At 36.2% G+C, this 18,835-nt stretch overlaps 3 protein-coding genes across 5 annotated transcripts in view; 1 reads left to right on the top strand and 2 right to left on the bottom strand.

Annotated features, from left to right (window-relative positions):
• Nucleotides 1–1,407: 1,407 nt before the first annotated feature.
• Nucleotides 1,408–3,141, bottom strand: LOC106332874 (uncharacterized protein At4g22758). The gene is made up of 3 exons (XM_013771370.1): nt 2,608–3,141; nt 2,133–2,337; nt 1,408–1,766 (listed from the first exon to the last, which is right to left on the bottom strand). The coding sequence occupies exons 1-3, from the start codon at nt 2,962–2,964 to the stop codon at nt 1,549–1,551; spliced, it is 780 nt and encodes a 259-aa protein (XP_013626824.1). The 5' UTR covers nt 2,965–3,141; the 3' UTR covers nt 1,408–1,548.
• Nucleotides 3,142–10,466: 7,325 nt separating this feature from the next.
• LOC106331399 lies at nt 10,467–12,372 on the top strand. Of its 3 annotated transcripts, none has more exons than XM_013769746.1 (6): nt 10,467–10,576; nt 11,015–11,405; nt 11,475–11,629; nt 11,701–11,781; nt 11,870–11,945; nt 12,030–12,220. In XM_013769746.1, the coding sequence occupies exons 2-6, from the start codon at nt 11,027–11,029 to the stop codon at nt 12,218–12,220; spliced, it is 882 nt and encodes a 293-aa protein (XP_013625200.1). In that variant the 5' UTR covers nt 10,467–10,576; nt 11,015–11,026. The 3 variants fall into 3 exon arrangements, with proteins under 3 accessions (XP_013625200.1, XP_013625199.1, XP_013625198.1); XM_013769745.1 differs by having other exon boundaries at nt 10,991–11,405; XM_013769744.1 differs by having other exon boundaries at nt 10,499–10,576; nt 11,022–11,405; nt 12,030–12,372.
• A 75-nt stretch (nt 12,373–12,447) lies between these two features.
• The window catches only part of LOC106331065 (U5 small nuclear ribonucleoprotein 200 kDa helicase-like), a 27,066-nt gene continuing 20,678 nt past the window's right edge, over nt 12,448–18,835 (bottom strand). The window contains 9 exon segments of the mRNA XM_013769418.1: nt 12,448–12,623; nt 13,125–13,191; nt 13,295–14,152; nt 14,154–14,726; nt 14,728–15,081; nt 15,083–15,664; nt 15,666–15,989; nt 16,102–16,172; nt 16,175–16,470. Of these exon segments, the coding sequence (XP_013624872.1) occupies nt 12,448–12,623; nt 13,125–13,191; nt 13,295–14,152; nt 14,154–14,726; nt 14,728–15,081; nt 15,083–15,664; nt 15,666–15,989; nt 16,102–16,172; nt 16,175–16,470 (3,301 nt within the window).

Here is an 18,835-nt window from a genome sequence, read left to right as displayed (position 1 = left end):
TTAGTCAAATTTACTATATCTATTAGAGAAAACTTCTCAAGAAAACTTAGTCAAATTCACAAAAGATGAAACATTACATTAGTTCAGATCTATAACAGTTTCATTAGAAATCTTCTGGAAAGTCTTCCAGAAGATTTTTTCTCAGTAGACTTTTCGAAAGACTTAAATTTCAAGCGGAAAATTTAAATGTAAGGAAAAATTTAAGCGGAAAATTAAAATTTAAGTGGGAAACTCAAATTTTAAGTGAAAATTAAAATTTCAAATTTCATGAAAGTTAAAAAGTATATGTTATGATCTAAGAAGACACATTAAACCATATGACTTGATATTCTTGAAGTTAGTTAAAAAAATATATATCTTAAAGTTGAAAATATAAATTTTACAAAAACTAACTTAAAAGACTTATGAGAAAGTCTTATCTCACTAGCTATAAACATTAATAAACATGATTGTGTCAAAAATTCCAGCATAAAAAATAACCTGAAACAACTTACTTGGAAGTCGTCCAGATAAAATTAAATACTTAAGTTTTATTAATCAGTTTCAAAAATAACCTGAAACGACTTAATTGGAAGCCGTCTAGTAAAAATTAATTTTTTTTTGTTGGACGATTTCCGTGTAAGTCATTTAGGAAAAGTCAAAATTTTGACACAATCCAGTCAAATGCAAAACTAACATTTTTATCGTAGACGACTTACCGGGAAGTCATTCTCTAATTTTTTTTTAAAACAAAGAAAACAAGAAGACTTCCAGAGAAGTTGTCTCTAAAAGACACACATAAAGTCAATTGCGAAACTAACATATGCATTGACCAGAAGACTTACACAGAAGTCATCTGACGGACAGATCTGGAAAAAAAAAATGATTTCATAGCTTTAACTAGTGCGATAACTTGTTTATCTTCTCCAACCACACAATACTTCACCACCAAAGGAACATACTTGTTAATGACCACAAATCATGAGTTTGAATGGTTCTATGAATCTTAAAAATTTTAGAATCAAAATCTTGGATTTTTTGGATGAATATAAAGAGAAAGTGAAAGAGACGCTGTTTTTAGTTTATAAGAAATGAGATAGAAGTCAAAATCAATTTTTAGGTGCATTAAAAGGTTCAAATTGGTTGTTCATTGTGGTCGGTGTATTGATGGCAATGATAATATTGTAAATATTTGAAGAATATGAGGACGACGGAGTAAATAACTTATTTTCAAAAAAAAACATAATGGCAGTTTCGTAAATAATTCGAATTTTTAGGGTGAATAGGGCAAATAAAAATTTCAAAAAAAATCATGAATCAATTTGTTTAACTTTGAGTTATATTTACGGAAAAAAAAAACCCTATTTCTAATTTAGATTGTCCCGTCGCAGAGTTTGATTTTCGTAGAATAATATTTATTTACTGCTTATTTAATTGTCCAATAGATCGTACAGAGTGTGGCTTACAAACCATACCGGTTACAACTTACAAGTATATGATTATTAGTATATCAATCTATAGAATATTTTGTGCCACGCTCAAAAGTGCACGTACTTTGGAACTTAAATCTCATTGCGTACATACCAATATGTTCCATAACTTTCTCGTTCTCCTCAAGATTTTCCCAATAAACTGAGCGATACACGATTCGATCATATTAGACGACGGAATAAAGCTCATTCTCATCGGAGCTATTCCGGCGAAAGAAACTCCGGTTTCATGAGTTCCCTTTCTAAGGTAGAAGTTTCTACTTCCTATTTCTCCGATTATTTCTCCTTTTTCCATACCTGAAAATTCCATCAAATTGAGTACATTTTATTAAACTCATAACAGTTCAATTACGTGAAAAAAGAAGGATAACTTATCGGTTCAAGTAATCCTTTTATTATTATAAAAGGCATATAGCTCATGAATAATGTGATTTTTTCTTGCTTTCTTTCACATCATCCGCGAGTACTTTGAGTATTTTCCCATGATTGTTGGAGACTAAATCAAAACTAGATAGTAGTATAGTATAGATATTTTATAAAACTAATATACATTTGATTTTGTTTTTATTTTTAACCAATGCGAATAAAAATTTATTTATGTTGTATATATCTAGAATAAAAGAACTAAATTTTGGTTAGACTACAAGTTGTATTATAGCTTACATTGGATGCTGAAATGAGATTGATGCAACTCATAGGCAGCACCTTTGTCGAGTTTCGGTGTTCGTCCTTCTTCACAATATTTCTCAACGACGAGTTTGATCGTTTCTTCAACGTTGCAACTCAACTTAACCATAGTTCTTACAGGTCCAGGACTTCCTTCAACTGCTACGTTGATTAGAACTTTTGTTGCTTCTCTTTTATTTTCCTGATTTTGTTTCGAATTAAGTTAAAGAAGACTCTGTGATCTTGAGGTTTACTCGGGAGATAAAAATGGCTTTAATAGGGTATACAGCTTATTAAACTCTATGTCCAAAATAGTAGATATTTTAGGGTTGGATTGTAACATTCCAAAATATTTGGCTTAAATAACAAAATCTTATACCTTAAGGACTATATTTAGAATTTATTACAGAACTGAAGTCGTGTCTGAAAGTAGTAAAAGAACTGAAAATAGTTGAGAGAAACAGAGTTTAACCTCTTGATTGGTCGGAAATGGAGACGATGGCGAAGATAAGCGCAACAACGACGGAGAAGAAGCCATAACCTCAGAGCGAATCCTTGGCATGTAGAAGATCGAACCAGATTCTTCCGTCTGTAAGCCACTCAACGGCGAGGATCGCCGCGTGCAACTACCGTCTCCGTCGCGGCGGAAATCGAGACTCGTGTCGGAGAAGCTTCGCTCAAAGACCTGATTAGTCGATTTTGAACGGTTCTTATCAGAAATGCATCGGGAAGCCGTCCGTCTCATCCTGAGGCTCCGGCCTCCGTTTCCCACCGGAGTCGGAACTCTTCTCCGGTGAGTCGAATTTGACATTTTGGTTGAATTTGACATTTTGGTGAGGAGAAGGAGGAAGATGAATGAAATTGAGAGGTGTTTGTGGTTTTGCTTGGCAAAGAAGCGAAGTAAGGGATTCTCTATGCTTTACTCTTTTTAATTTGTCATTTGTATAATGTTTTCCAAATAGATAGTCTTACATAGAAGTAAGTGGCTTTTAGCATCTAAATCCAAGCCGACCAAATTTTTAAAAATCCGATTAGGAATACAGGCGTGGTTCTTGTAGACCGATATTTAGAATTATTTTCCTGTCGACTTTATACTATTATAGTATGTTATCTATCTATCATGATTTTTTATAGCAATTCGATTGAGGAGATTTTCAACTGTGAATATAAGTACAATAATAATATTTAATGATTGTTTCAACTTTCAAATGCTAAGAGATCTGTCCAAAATCAATATTTTAGATATCTATCCAAAATATTTTTAGAAAAAATATTGATTTTGGATAAAATATCTCAGTATATAAAAGAGTCATTCCTAGATATTCAAATTTGAACATAGATTTCATAGGGCGGCTCGGAGTGATGCAGTCAGACGTGCATTCTCATATGATGATAAAATTGTTGGCTGTAAAATCGTTTATGTAATATTTGTGATCGTTGTAATAGCATAATTAACGAAACGTTAAAAAAATATATGAGATAAGTTAAAAAAAAAATAACCTAACATGAGATTCATTAACGTCAAGAAATAACATGTCTTGTGTGGCTGAGATTGGTCAGAGGTTTGTTTTCAACATCTCATTGTTTAAAGAAAGAACTTTTGGGCGTGTTGTTAGGTTATCAGTCGACTCATAAGTCTGATAAAGAGGCGCGTGTGCATGACTTCTCTTACTCCATACGCACTCACCTTCACGCGTAACGCACTTGGTTTCCAGTTTCTACCGAGTATCATGCAGTACAAGTTAACAACACAATATATCACTTTGTATTACATTTAATTTTATTTATTTATTTTCATGATGAAACGAAAGTTGTAGACTTTATTATTTCAAATGTAACGCCACGTTTTGTGATGAAATACAATTCTATTACTTTAATATCATTGGATAATAAACAGTTTATTTCAATGTTTTGCTATGCATATATAATGTTCTACTGTTGTCATAAAGAATTCAGACACATGCCACAAAAGTCAAATAGTCGATGTCAATGTCAATGTCATATATCGGTGAATTGGTCCAAATACTGATACTAGTGGTTTTTGAGTAAGTATAAAGTAGTGGTATGACGGTATCTAATAGATAAATAAAAAAAATTGAATGAATGCAGCTATACAATTGCGAGTTCACAGAACAATATACATGGTCTCCAGGTTCACTGTTTTATTATTAATAATATATTAATATATTTCTTGATCTTTTACTTGCATAGACTCCACTATTTAATGGTAGTATCTTATGAGTTCCAGATCAAAGAAAATCAACAAGCGGAATGGAGGAAGATATCATATTAGTAAGCTAAAAACCCCTCACGGGGGTTGAGTTTACTTATCATAAGATAAGTTATAAGCAGCCTGCTAATCTAATTATAAGCCAAGACTCACAAAAGAAAGGTTTCTTTATTTTTCTTCTTTTTCCTGCTATGTCTTGTCACATGGAAAGGCTCCTACATGTTGGATATGCGTGCGTCTTTCTCCATCTGAAAGATTTTAATTTGGTTAACTCTTTTAATTAGTGCATTGCGATTTATGGTAGATGAAAGAAAATTAGATTAATCACAAAAAAAAATCGAAATAATATTGGTTTTTAACTTGTCTTTTATTTAAAATCTTATTGTTTGTTAATGTAAGAAACATAAGCTAATTAAGTGAACAATGCCCGTCTAGCTTAGTTGGTAGAGCGCAAGGCTCTTAACCTTGTGGTCGAGGGTAAGCGTTTCTTTTATTTTTCTTTCTAGTCTATATCTAATCTATTAAAACTGAAATACATTTAGTAATTAACCTTAATTTTTTTTTAATATTTAAAAAAGATTGCCACTAGGTTTGAATGGGTATTTGCTTCTTTCATTAAAAGTATATGATTAATTTAATTAAAGCTCATTATGAAATCCTACCTAGCTGAAACACGTGTGGATTTTTTTCCAATTAGTAATTGATTTTATTTTTCAAATATAAACCACCAATATAGCTAACATTACCAATACCAAAAATCAATTTAGTAATCATTTGAAAATAAATGAACATTAATTATCTTACCAAAAGATTCCTAAAAATTCGACAATCACTTATTAATGGAAATATTTTTTATTTGAATTAAAACGTTTTTCTAAAGTTTAAAACAAGGTAAATCACTTAGGTAAATCATAATCTTCTATAACTAAACAAAATATTCCTTAACTGTTATCCAGTCAATTAAAAATAATACATAAAATAACACCATCCAATTAATATTCTCCAACAAATTATTTCTAAAAAAATATTTTTAAACTAATTTAAAAGTAGTTACCACTTTCCACTTTTCTTTCGATGTAAACAAACAATATGATTGATTATCATATATATACTTGCGAATTTATTTACTTAAACAGAATATTACCTTCTACTTAATCTTTGGAGCAACAATATCATCTTTTTAAACCTTGATTCCACTTTCATCTATATATATTTTTCATCCATTTCTTCTCTACCGATCCGCAAATCATAGAAATGAGGACAAACCCCAAAAGTATGTATCTTCTTAAAGATGCCATTGATTTTAAAAACGTAGTCAATTTTTTAATGAATAAAAAAAATATAAAATTATTTTCGTTTTTAATATTTTAAAAATATTAAAATGTATATCAGTCTTATCAAAACAGTAATCCGTTGATACTATATACTTCATCTGTATATAAAAGTTGATGTTCTAACATCACACTTATTAGAAAAAAATTATATATAACATTCAAGGCAATATGAGACCACATTTATTGTTTTAGACAATAATTAAATTTTGTGACAAAAAAAATACAATAATTAAATTAGTTTGATCAAATACGCTATAAAATTATAGTGTTCAAAATACATATTAAAAATATTTAATATTGATAATTTTTTAAAAACATATATTAAATCATATTAAAAATATAAAAAATTTAAAAGCTAAATAGAACACCCCTGCGTCAAAATCTAGTGTTACTTAAATGAAATCCATGATTTATAGTTACCATTCAGTTGCTTAAAACTTTTGTTGTTAAGCTCACTGAAACAAGATTTTTCCTTAAATAAGTTTCACTTTGTGATCAGCCTTGTGGAGTTTGTTGTTGTTATTCTTCAGTTAGAATATGTGATTTACCCACCTCTCTCTCTCCAAATCCATTCTTGCAATAAAGATGAGCAATGTTGAGAAACTGATGGAGGCCACAAATGAGTTCCCATCGCAGCGGAAACTCCGCAGTCCGTACAACAAGCAAAGCCAGCAAAGTTTACAAAGGAAACCCCTAATAAACATCTGGTAGGTTAACCTTGCCTTGACAGCTAAGAAACACAGATGTACGTATAGTGGTCATCTTACCAAAACTACAGAAAGTTCATTGCCACCAATGGTAAACCAATTCTCATTTGTAACCTCCCGAATGATGCTCTGCATCAAGGTCTTTGAACAACACCCTTCAGATACTTCTGGATCAAAAGATTCTAACTTTGATGTTTCTGACATTTTTCTGGATAGACAGAAGATAATTTGGAGAACGAGGAAGCTGATCAGTGAAGCAAAAAAAAAGGCACATAATTTTAAGAGGTCTCAACTAACTTTTTCCCTGGTTTTGAGAGTTGCAGAGATAATTGTTTGTTTATTTGGTTAATCTAGAAAACTTTTTTAGAATCATCATTTTGACTTGTGACGGTACAGTGCTGTGGAGTAATCAAGAAAAATGTAATTTACATGACTTAACGCTTAACAAAGCCTACCTACCTCAGTTGGTAGAGCTGGTCGTGGGTTGAGTTCGAACCTATGGCGGCGGATTTTGGGCAATAAATGGAAGTTTTATTGTCATTTCAACCAGTTTCTAGTATAAAAATTTACTGAGATTGTCAACCAGTTTCTAGCTATAAAAATTTACTGAGATGGTATATAGCTAAATCACTCTAATTAAAAATTATTTGCAATCTGCTATGTTCAAATTGCTATAATAAAATAGATGATGTAACTATTTTCTTAGCTATAAGCCGATAAGTAAAGGTGAATTTGCGAAATAGCTAAGTTTGGAAAGATAATTAAGTGCATGTCACTGATTTTGACATAATTAGGCAACTAACAATTTTGTCTCTTTTGATCCGGTTTTAACCATTTCTCGTACAAGTAGCAAGTGAAAGGGAAGAATGTGAGATGACGTAGACAAAGAAAAATATGGCTAGTATTATAACAAATAATATATGGTCAGGAGTGGAGAAAAAAGAGACATCCACGTTACATATTTATTGACCACATATGTATGTACTGAATGTTATATTCCATATCATAATCCTTAAATACTAAATACTATCTCAACTCCTAAATACTGAATCATAAATCATAATCCAAATATAAACTATAATTAGGTGACTGAATGACACTAAAATGAATAGATAAAATATAAGACTTTTCAATAAACAATGCATTCCATATTAACCTAATACACAACTTTTAAATACTAAACACAAACCAAACTTTAAAATACTAAACCCAAATATAAACTTTAATTATCAACCCTAAACTCAATTATCAAAATATAAAAATAGTATAATATTAAACTAAATCCAGACCTAACTTTTAAATAGTGTAGGACTCTAACCCAACACACAACTTCTAAATCCTAATTACAGACCTAACTTTTGAATACTAAACCCAAATATAAACTTTAATTATCAACCCTAAACTCAATTATCAAAATATAAAAATAGTATAATATTAAACTAAATCCAGACCTAACTTTTAAATAGTGTAGGACTCTAACCCAACACACAACTTCTAAATCCTAATTACTAAACCCTAAACCCAAAAAGAATGGAACAAAATACCATATTTCTCAAATGTTGATATGGCTATGCCTTCATGGAAGGTGGTAATGTTTGCTTCAATGTCAATTTCAATCGTACATAAACTAAACCCAATCAACTAATCACTAATCAATAAATAGAATAGTACAAACTGATGAAATTATGAAATGTTTACGATTGCATGTAAGAAGTTAATGCTGATCCCAACCCCAACTACCAACTACTAAATACTAAACTCTAAAATCTAAATCCTAATTACTAAACCCTAAACCTAAATAAATATATTAAGCTAAAGCCTAATCAAGGAAGTATAAACCCAAATAGAATGTATATAATATGATTTACTATACCCAAATATTTACTTAGTAAATCTAAACCCTAGGCAGGAACCAATATTAAACACTTGAAAGCACATTTACTTGGTTAGCATGTTCATATCCTATATTCCATATAGTCTAAGTAGTATAGTAAACGAATGTTCCAAATAATCAAATTTGTCCAACACTCGAAAAAAGAATTTCATATTACAATCAATCACACAAAATGACAAAGAAGAGACCTATCAAATTTAAAAACATAACATATTATTACATTTTAGGGAGTAGTATAGAAATATGTCTCAAAGAGTATGGTAACCGTACATAGGTAGCTATACTTAAGAATATATACTATACTATTCATTTCACCGAATACAATATACACGGCGAGTTCATCTTCTTCAATTCTTATTTTTAGACAGGTTGATACACATTCATTTCATTCACCATCATTATTCTTCACCACCATATAGAGATCGTCTTCATCTCCTCTCTTTTTCCCGACACGACGATGCTTTTACCGGCTCGCCGTCGTTGTTCTTCACCACTGGGGTTGTAAAACAAAAACAGAAACGAAAAAAGAGTATGTAAACAAAAGCATGATTGTGAGAATCAATTGATTTAAGAAAAAAAAATGAAAGAGTTGTTGTGTGCTCACCGTCTACGCTTTCATCGTTGTCTGTTCTTCACCACTGGATCTGTAAAACAAAAACAAAAACAAAAACAAAGTATGAAAACAAAAGCATGATTGTAAGAATCAATTGATTTAACAAAAAAAAAAGAAAAGAAATGAAAGAGTTGTTGTGTGTGCTCACCGTCTATGACTTCATCGTTGTCTCTTCTTCATAACAATTGATTGTTCTTTTGGTGAGAAGAAATTCAATTCAAAAAAATGTGTGAGTAATGAAAGACCACGTTTTACTTTTTACAGTTACAAATTATTAATTAAATTTTATTTTCTTTGTGCAGGTTTCATCGATTGTATACAAGGGTATAATGTCATTATTATACAAAAGACACAATACATATTTGTAAGCTAGGTCTTTTTGTCATACAATGAATTATAATTTGTTTGATGGTTATACCGCCTAATTCCCCTATAAGTAATACATGTACCAACACTGACATTCTATATGAATTTTAACAAAACACTAGAAACTCTCATTATAAATGGTAGTTACTTAAGAGTTATTGTTTGAGAATTCTCATGGTTCTTTAGGAATTCCTCCTCCACACTTAACCCAAAAAAAAAAAAAAATCGTCCTCAACGTATCATTCATAATTCAAGTGCTGTTAAATGTATATAATAAATTTTTATAAGAAATATCCTTAAATAGCATAAAATCAAGTTTTTATTCAAAAAAAAAACAACAGAAGGGAAAAAATCTCTAGCATAACATTCATTAAATGATAAAATATCTACTTATATATTTAGATTTAGTGATTAGAATTTAGTATGTAGGGAGTGAAATTAAGGTCTTGATTGGTAGAACATTAGCAAAAACATTATGCTTTACATTATCCAATTTTGATTGGTAGAGCATTTGTATTTATAATTTATAAAATTAAAAAAAATATATAATTAATTAATTTGTTTTATTTATTTTATTTAATAATATCATAAAATTATTTTTATCCAAAAATAAAAATTTACATTTTAAAAATAATTTAAATTATGTTAAATAATATTTCATTTTTAAAATATAATTAAATTTAAAAATAATATTAACTTATATAAAATCTTTTAAAATATTTTTAAAATTTAAATTTCATTTTAAATATGAAATATTATTTTTAAAAATATATCTTTTAGTTGTAAAATTTATTTTTAAAATAACTTTTTTGATATAGACATATTTTTTGATATTAATAAATAAATTAAATTAATTAAATATCTTTCTGAATTTTATATTAATATATATGTATATATGTATTAGAAATATATTCAACTGAAATAAATATATTATATATTACATATTAACTTTTATAATTATTTTAAACAATATATTTGTCCTGTTCAACCAATCTTTTTATTAAACTATTTAATAAGAGTATATTGTTTTTATACCTTACTGCTGCTACTTTATTATCCTGGTACGCCAATCAAGGTTTAAAGTTCAGGATTAGAAGGAAATAAATGGTAATTCAGTGTTCTTATAACATGTTATTTTAAAAAAGTAATATTATTTTTGTGAAACGTGTGCTAATATCCTGTAAAAATAAACATCTCGAGAACATTCTTTTTCACTGTCTTCCCGGAGAGAAAAATTGCATTAAGGGTTTCCAACATCTCTCTCTACTTTCTTGTACCGATCGTTGTTTTTTCAAAGGTATGAACTTTGATCTCTCTTATTTGAATTATCTTTCTGTTTGATTTAGTTTCGTTGTTAGGGTTCCTTCGTTATACCGATCGTTGCTGCTAGATTTGCGATTTTTCTAATACCGATGAAGAATTCTCCTTGATGTTAACGTTTCCGAGCTGTCACTTTACTTGAATTGTGGTATCCTTTTCGTTTGATATCTATCACACTGGTTTGGGTGATTTAAGTTGTTTGTAGTTTAGCCTTGACTGCTTATGTTTGAGAGTTCTGGTTTCACTTTTGTTTTGTCCTGAAGTTTTTAGTTATTTTTATTGAAATGCAGTTTCAGATTGTTGGGAAAAAAGTGTGATCTTTGTGTTTGAAGATAGAAACTTTACATATAATAAGCATGTGTTTGATCAAAAAAAAAAAACTTGTGTTTAGGCTTTTCTCATACGAAGTGTGTAGTAAACAGGGAAGATGCAAGGAGGAGGTGGTAGAGACCCTTTCAACTTTGGTGGTCCTTTTGGTGGCTCCTTTGGTGGTCCTCGGAGTCTCATGTCTAGTTTTTTTGGAGGAAGGGATCCGTTTGATGACCCATTTTTCACTCAGCCTTTTGGTGGAGGCATGTTTCAGTCCAACTTCTTTGGTCCTACCATGGACCCTTTTTCAGCAATGCGTCCTCCATCGGGTTTCATAGAGAACCATTATCAACCACCAGAATTGAGAAGGTCTCATGGACCGATTATTGAAGAGATTGAATCAGATGAAGGAGAAGGAGACAAAGAGAAGAAAGTAAGACTAGGGAAACATGGCAGGTCTAGCAGTGAGGTGGAAACTGAGGAGGCTAGAGCTCTAGGTGATTGATACCTTTCTCTTTCTCTTCTTGAGATTCTTTTGTTTCTATGTAACTGACTTTGTGTTGTAGAGAGAAGGAACAGAAGAATGCAAAACATGAATGTGAATGGACAATGGCAACCACAGGCTCGTAGTTATAGTTTCCAGAGCTCCACTGTTACATACGGTGGTCGTGACGGGAACTACTATACTTCATCCAAGACCACAAGGACAGGAAGTGATGGGGTGAGTTGTGCCTGTATAAAGAATGTTTTGTTTATGCTTAACTACCGAAACTGGTCTTATTGTGAATACAGTTAACTCTTGAAGAAAGCAAAGAGGCCAACACCGCAACACGCGAAGCAGCGCACAGGATCTCAAGAGGCCTTCACAACAAGGTAGTTTGTACACATAGAATCATAAAATTTATTTTCCTCTGTTGCTGGATCGGTATAACTGTATAAGTGATTGTTTTGCTCATTGCAGGGCCACACGGTTGCGCGTAAACTTAACTCAGATGGTCGAGTTGATACAACGCAGACCTTGCACAACTTAAACGAAGGTAACTTTCCTCTTTAAAGCTTCAGAAAGATTCTATTGTGTAACAATATAACCATTTCTTGCGTTCAATTCCAACATTATGCAGATGAATTAGCTGCTTTTGAGCAGTCTTGGAGTGGTAATGCTAGAATGCAACTACCTGGTTCCTTTGGCAGTAACTACAGAGAGCAACCAATGTTGCTTCCGTCAACTGATCCAATCCCTTCTCGTGCAAGAGCAGGGTCTTTCAGAAGAACAAAAGCTGCAACTCATGTAAGAGGACATGGCAGAAACTAATCTTAAGGCTTTAGTCAATGTGACCAAACACTATTTATTCACTTTACTTAGGTTGTTACTGTGTGACATGTTTTGAGGGATATGCAACTTTATTAGCCTCTTCTCAGCCAGTGACCATTATAATCATCAAGTTGAGAGTATCATTCTCATAATGTATACAAAGGTAAAACACAGATGAGTACACAATCAAATTAGCAGCAACGTCCTTCCTTCTCGCATGAACCTCGTCAGTGCGAAACCGCTGCGTGAAGGTAGACTTGAACTGCCGTCTCACTACCGTTGACAAACGCAAGTAGACCCGTGTAAGCAAAAATAGCTCCATTATCAACACAGTAACGGTCATCAGTTGCAAACAGCCTACCATCACGCTCAGAGATTAACCTTAAGAATAGATTTAAGTAGTCTGTTTCAATACACAAAAAAGTTGAAAAAGCAATAAAACATCGACTTCCAAAATTCTAAACACCGATAAATCAGACAAAATCGGATTTTACGTGAGATTTTGATTATTAGGATTCGTTCCTCTTCGAAGAGTGCAATGAGATAAACTAAACAGAGAAGAAGGGGTTCTCTTGCGTTTCTGTTAGAGATGGTTTACGTCAAAACTTTTAATTGGTGTTTAGAGATTTTAGTTCTGGTTCAATTTAATTCTGGTTTGGCTCAATGTTTGATTCAGGTTTGGTTCAATTTCGGTTTTGAAACTAAACAGATGAGAGGTTAACTGAACCACTGAAACTGGATTCATGACATAAAATGAGTTACTCTTTAGGTAAAAATGGTTTATGAGCACCCACTGGACTTAAACATATCATTCCAACAACTCATGCGTCATTCTCTGACATTCAAATTAACTACAATCCGAGAGTCTTATCAGACAATGCACTCAAACACAACAAAAACTAACCTGAAACACAAGAATCATTCTTCCATGTGGTCACAGTTTTACCACTCTCTCTAGAATCCAGTAACGCCTGCAACGAAAAAGGAAAATCATGCGTCATTCTCTGACTTTCAAATTAACTACAATCCAAGTTTTATCAGACATGCACTTGAACAAAAACACTAACCTGAAACACAAGAATCATTCTTCCATGGATTCTTTAACATCAACAGAGAAGGCGTACTCCTGGTCACAACCCAAGTACGAGTCACCATCTGGCTTGCTTCCATTGCTAACAGAGCAAGATTCAGCCAGCCATTGCTGGATATCACATCCACCATCGCTTGAAGAAGCCTGGTTGCTGATAGAAGGACCTCACGCTGACCAATTTGCAAGTTCGTGATAATGTCCTGCCTCGAGAAATGAGCCTGAAGAAGAGCGTTTGCTTTCACATGAGGATCTGTACAGTTTGGGTTTTCAAACGAGAACCTCTGGTGATTGATGAGCCTACGAACTCTGTCCTCTTCGCCAGGCCTTATAGGGATCATGTCATACTCTGAAGCAGAAGTAAAGATCTCAAGAAGTCCCTTCATCTTGGTTTTAGAAGACAATAGAGAACTGAAACGCTCGATGGTGGTGTAGCTGATGTAATAATTGGATGCAATCATACCAAGGTTCGGAGCAGAGAGGTTCATCTCATCCTCTATCTCAATGCATTTACTGGCTTCAAGATCAGACAAGGTGTTCTCAACCAGCTCTGATAGGTGATCAGACAAATGCCTGTGGCTGACTCCTTGAAGATTGTAGTAGTTAGGATTCTGGGGAAGCCTCCTGTACATAAAAGTCCATGTAAGATAATCCCCAGCATCTGGCTTGTTCTCTATAACCCCAGCAACCACTTCTGCGTTGAAATTATTATGCAGGAAATGCTGGAGATGACTTTCCCCAGGGAAGGCTTCATAAAGAAACTTCTTGTAATATTCTTTCCGAGGTGCATGACAGAATATTACACACTTCCCAGCATTGTCAAGTAACGGTCGGCTAGCACGCCCCTATCATCTGAAGCAAATCAGAGACCGCGTGATCTGCATGTGAATTTTCCCTTCCATCGTAATACTGCGTCCCCATTACCACCACCAGATGTGCAGTTAATGGAATGCGCCAACAAAATGAACTGCTCATCACACAAATCTGAATCCGTTCAGCTTCAAAGAGCTGTGTCACTATCTCCTGATCCAGACTGCATAAAGCCTCGTGCAAGTACCCAACACCATGGCGCAGTGTCTCCTTCAATGTTTCCTCGCTGATTTTCTTGACAAAAGGCTCAAGTTCTTCTAGCTTCCCTGACAGGAAATCAGGACTCTGTGGGTTGTCCATTTGAGAGTAAGCCATCAGATCCACAGCAGTCAAGCGGACATGTGTACGGGTTGGGACAAAAACTATAGCCGGCTTCTTGTTCTTGGCATGCTGGACTATGGCGGTGTAGGTTGGCTTGGTCATTGCCTGCATCCTAGCTTTAAAACTGGATATATCTACTCCTTGTATGTGGATCTCCAGTGGAACAGGACGGACTCCAGGAGGAAAGTTGAAAAGGCCGTGGGAACTGGCCCCAATCCACTCCCCCAAGATCTTTCGCATTTGCAAGAGAAGTGGAAAGCGCAACAATCCTGATCTTATTATCTCCCTGGCTAGAAATATATCTCATTCTAGAGACTATTACCTCCAACACAGTACCACCTTGACCTTCACCGATAAGATGAAGCTCGTCGACAATGAAAAGACTAACCTGTTGAACGTATTTTCTCTGTTTCCACCTGCGGGAAAGAGCATCCCATTTCTCAGGAGTACTGATAATTATCTGACTTTTCTCAAGCAGCTTAAGATCCAACGCTGTCTCCCCTGTCAGCTCAACAACCCTTAAACCAAGACCCTTCCCAAACTTCCTCTCCCAGATGCGAAACTGCTCCTTAGCAATAGCCTCTTAACGGTGCAATATAGACAACACGCATTGTAGCATCATCGTCCTGCCTTAGAAGTACTTCTTGATGATTCTTCAGTATAGCAAACTCTGCACATATAGTCTTCCCACTTCCGGTTGGAGCAGCAACCAACACATTGTCGTAAGTTTTATACAAAACCGTAAACACCTGAGTCTGCACCGGATTGAAATGCTTGAAATCCTGATAGAGGCTCTCATAATTCGGATTCCTAAGGGCAGTGACTGGAAGGGGCAGCAAGTCCAGTAGCTCTGTTGGTGGTGGGTGCTTTTCTGGAAGTACAAGATGTCTAAAAGATATAGGCAACACAGTCTGAGAGCCAAGCCACTTGTCTGAAACCACTCTGACAAAATACTGAGGTGGCAGCGGTTCAAAGATTGGGACAGTGAAGGTTAAAGTGTGATCCTCACTGATATACTGCTTCTTCAACAGAAAACACTCATGGTGAAGGATCTTCTCACAATCATTGTCTTCCACAGTTATCCAAAACGGCTCAACATACTTGTGAATCTTTTCGTCCCACTGGAAGTCTGGTGTAATTGTGAGCTCCACCCGCAGAACAGTTCTGAGTAATAGGCTGGACTTGTGCGGCAAGAACCAACTTTGGGAACTGGTGGATGAACTTGTGAAGCGGTCTGCCCATCTTAGGACTACGGATAAGCTCTCCTAGCTCCTGCGATGACAGATCATAGTACCTCTCCCACACCAAATCCTTCTTCTCCAACTTCATCAAAATCTCATTGGGAATTCCATGAAACTGACGAAGAGGTGTCTGGACACTCCACATCCTCTTCCCAACCATTTTAGACAAGTTCAGAGCTTTCTCAGCAAGTTGAGCCCATCCCCGCTTCAATACAATTTCATAGAGAGCTCGTACAAGACGTCCAGCGCTCTGAAAATGATAGAAAAAAAATGAAATGTAAGCATCAGAGAACAGATACAGCAATTGAATTAATGTAACTAGGAGAGATGAGAGAAGAAAGCAGAGAGAACAAGAAACAAACCTGAGTTATATAGACCATGTCTGATGTCAAAGAAAGACCCTCAAGCTTTAGCTGTGAAATGTATGCTTGAGCAGAACATTAATCTTTGCACTAGACTCCTCCAGAGTTTCCTTGATCGGAACTGGGACACGATTCAAAAGTTTGGCCAGTTCCATCTTCTCATCTTGCCGAACAGACACATACTTGAACTCCTCTCTCAGTGAGAACAGACGATAAAGATCAATATCACCCATCGTTGGCTTCAGATGCTCATTGTATGTAGCTATGGTCCCATGACTTATATAGTAGTAGCTAGCAATCCGTCCCAAATCAGTAACTTGGAAATATCCACTTTTCCTATCATACATGTAGAGGGTGGATTCGACATCCCTCGAGGCCCGAAGAACAGACGGCCCAACCCACTCAGAACGAAACGGTGTCTCGGCTCGACGGCTTGAAATTCACACATACTGGACGGCTAGATTAGGGTTTTACCTTTATTATCTTGCCGTGTTGTATCTTTCCCGTAAAGCTCTTCGAGCTCCGGCATCCTTTCCTTTACGCATTTCCTTTCCTTGTAACCGACGAAATGCTTTCCCGACCATCAATATGACGTCTTTTCTTAACCCACAATCAAAACCGAACGTTCCCTCGTTTAGTACCGTTTCCCGATCAAACAGTTGGCGCCCACCGTGGGGCCTCTAGAAAAGTAACGTCGACAAGATGGCGACGAGTAACGACGGCTCTTCCTCTGGAGAAGATCGTGAAGCCATCGAAGTAACGCCGGCGTCCTTCCCTGCGACTCCGACACCACTTCAACCCGCTCCAATAGAAACTATCATGGCGCGCCTTGCGCAGCAAGACGCAGCCCAGAAAGCGGCGACCGAACAAATCGCAGCGCTTGCAAAGATCTTAGGCCCCCTCGCTGCGAACGTAGAAGCTTCGACGGCACAGTACCGAAGACATCTGTTTAACACAGAAAGGGCGACTGGTGCAACACCAACGCAGACCGCAAACCAAGATGTCACCAGCGGTGACGCGGCCCAAACCTCCGTCAGCCTTGATGCGCAGACGATAAACGAACTCGCCGCACTGAAACAGTCGGTGCTGGATATAAGCTCCAAGATCCATCATCTCACTACGTCCGCCCCTCAGATCGAGCGAGTCCTAGCAGAATCTCTGCGGACACCATTCACCGAAAAGATAACGACGGTCGCCTCCGAAAGATGGAAAAGCTCCGCCTTCCAACCTTCGACGTTGTCTCCGACCCTTCTGCCCACATCACATCCTTCAATATCGCGATGCTACGCGCGAACCTCTCTGATGAGGAAAAAGACGCAGGCTTTTGTCAACTCTTCGTCGAAACCCTAGAAGGTATCGCTCTCAACTGGTTCACCGGTCTTCAGGAGAACTCTGTTGATAGTTTTCACGACCTCTCGACGGCTTTCCTCAAAAACTACATCATGTTTACTCGACAAGAAGCCACCGCCACGGATCTTTGGAATCTCAACCACGCGAATGGACAGAGCTTGAGAGATTTTATGGAGAAGTTCAAATCCATTGTCTCGAAAGTAGACGTGCCAGATCATATAGCCGTGGAGTCGTTAATGAACACCCTCCACATTAAGTCACCATTTCGGGCCGACCTTTACCGACACCCGACGAGATCCGTACCAGATGCCATCGCATGATCCAATAACTTCATCCGAATGGAGGAAGATACTAGGGCCAAGGCGGCCAAAGAAGCTGTAGGGAAACAAACCCCCGCCCGGACGAACGACACTCGTCAAGAACCGCGCCAACATTCCACGAGTGGCAAGCCTAACCAGAGGAAGGGCTACATGAATGCTATAGACGACGCCGAACCATCGGGCTCCGCCGCGATGGCGCGAGAGAAGGGGTGGAATCATTGGGATCGAGATACCAGCCAGCCAAGGTCTAGCTCCCCTGAACCAGCAAACTCGAACGCCGTCGAGCCAAGTAAGTGGTGTTCCTATCATGAGGTCAAGTCACATGATACGAAGGATTGCAAAGTCTTATACGGACACTTCCTCAAATCCATCGAAAGCGGGAAAATCGAGATTGAATCTCCGTAGAAGCCGAAAAACAACAAGAGTTGGAGCAAAAACAAAGAGAAGAAGGTTCAGAAGTCTCAAACAAAAGCCCCTCAGAGAGAAGAGCAGACTAATCCAGAGAAAGCTACGGTAAACAACCTCAACCTCGAAGGCGAATCAACTGATGAAGAACCACCTAAGAACCGGCGACGGGTGGAGGTAATACTCCCCCGACAGGCTGATTCCTCGGATGACAAAATTCCGCCGGTACCAACGGACTTGCGCGAGAAATTGGGCAGAAAAACGGAGTCCAAGATCTACGTACACTTCTGAAGCGGAAGGCCGAAATGGTACAAAAGAACGAGGCAGACCTCAGGACGTCCCTCGACGAGTCTAAAGCAAGAATGACTACCCACACCGGAGTTTCTCTACACCTTCAACCTCAGCCCGCGGATTTACGTGAGCAGATCAATTCCAAAGCCGAAGACTTGCGTGCCAAGCTTGATCAGTCTAAGCAACGTGATTTGCGACCGTGCCTCGAAGCGAAACGACAAGAGCAACGGGAGTTGATGAAGGTTGCGAACACCCCGCACCTCAACGTCATAATGGGTGGTTCACCCCCTTGCGGGGACTCGGTAAGAGCAGTTAAAGATTACAGGCGACAAGCCATAACCGACCAAAAGTGGCCTTCGCAAGTCGGA

Source organism: Brassica oleracea, chromosome C3 (assembly GCF_000695525.1).
Source record: "Brassica oleracea var. oleracea cultivar TO1000 chromosome C3, BOL, whole genome shotgun sequence".
Lineage (NCBI taxonomy): Eukaryota > Viridiplantae > Streptophyta > Magnoliopsida > Brassicales > Brassicaceae > Brassica > Brassica oleracea.
Note: the sequence above shows the minus strand (reverse complement) of the source record. Positions and strands in the feature narration are given on the sequence as shown.

Bases quoted from the DNA above. Each gene is read 5' to 3' on its own strand.
- LOC106331399 (XM_013769744.1), top strand. From the start codon at position 11,027: ATGCAAGGAGGAGGTGGTAGAGACCCTTTCAACTTTGGTGGTCCTTTT. The intron at 11,782-11,869 runs GTAGTTTGTACA...TGCTCATTGCAG, and splicing joins CAAGAGGCCTTCACAACAAG to GGCCACACGGTTGCGCGTAA. The intron at 11,946-12,029 runs GTAACTTTCCTC...AACATTATGCAG, and splicing joins CTTGCACAACTTAAACGAAG to ATGAATTAGCTGCTTTTGAG.
- LOC106332874 (XM_013771370.1), bottom strand. From the start codon at position 2,964: ATGTCAAATTCAACCAAAATGTCAAATTCGACTCACCGGAGAAGAGTT. The intron at 2,338-2,607 runs GTTAAACTCTGT...AAACAAAATCAG, and splicing joins CATTTCCGACCAATCAAGAG to GAAAATAAAAGAGAAGCAAC. The intron at 1,767-2,132 runs GTAAGCTATAAT...TGGAATTTTCAG, and splicing joins ATCTCATTTCAGCATCCAAT to GTATGGAAAAAGGAGAAATA.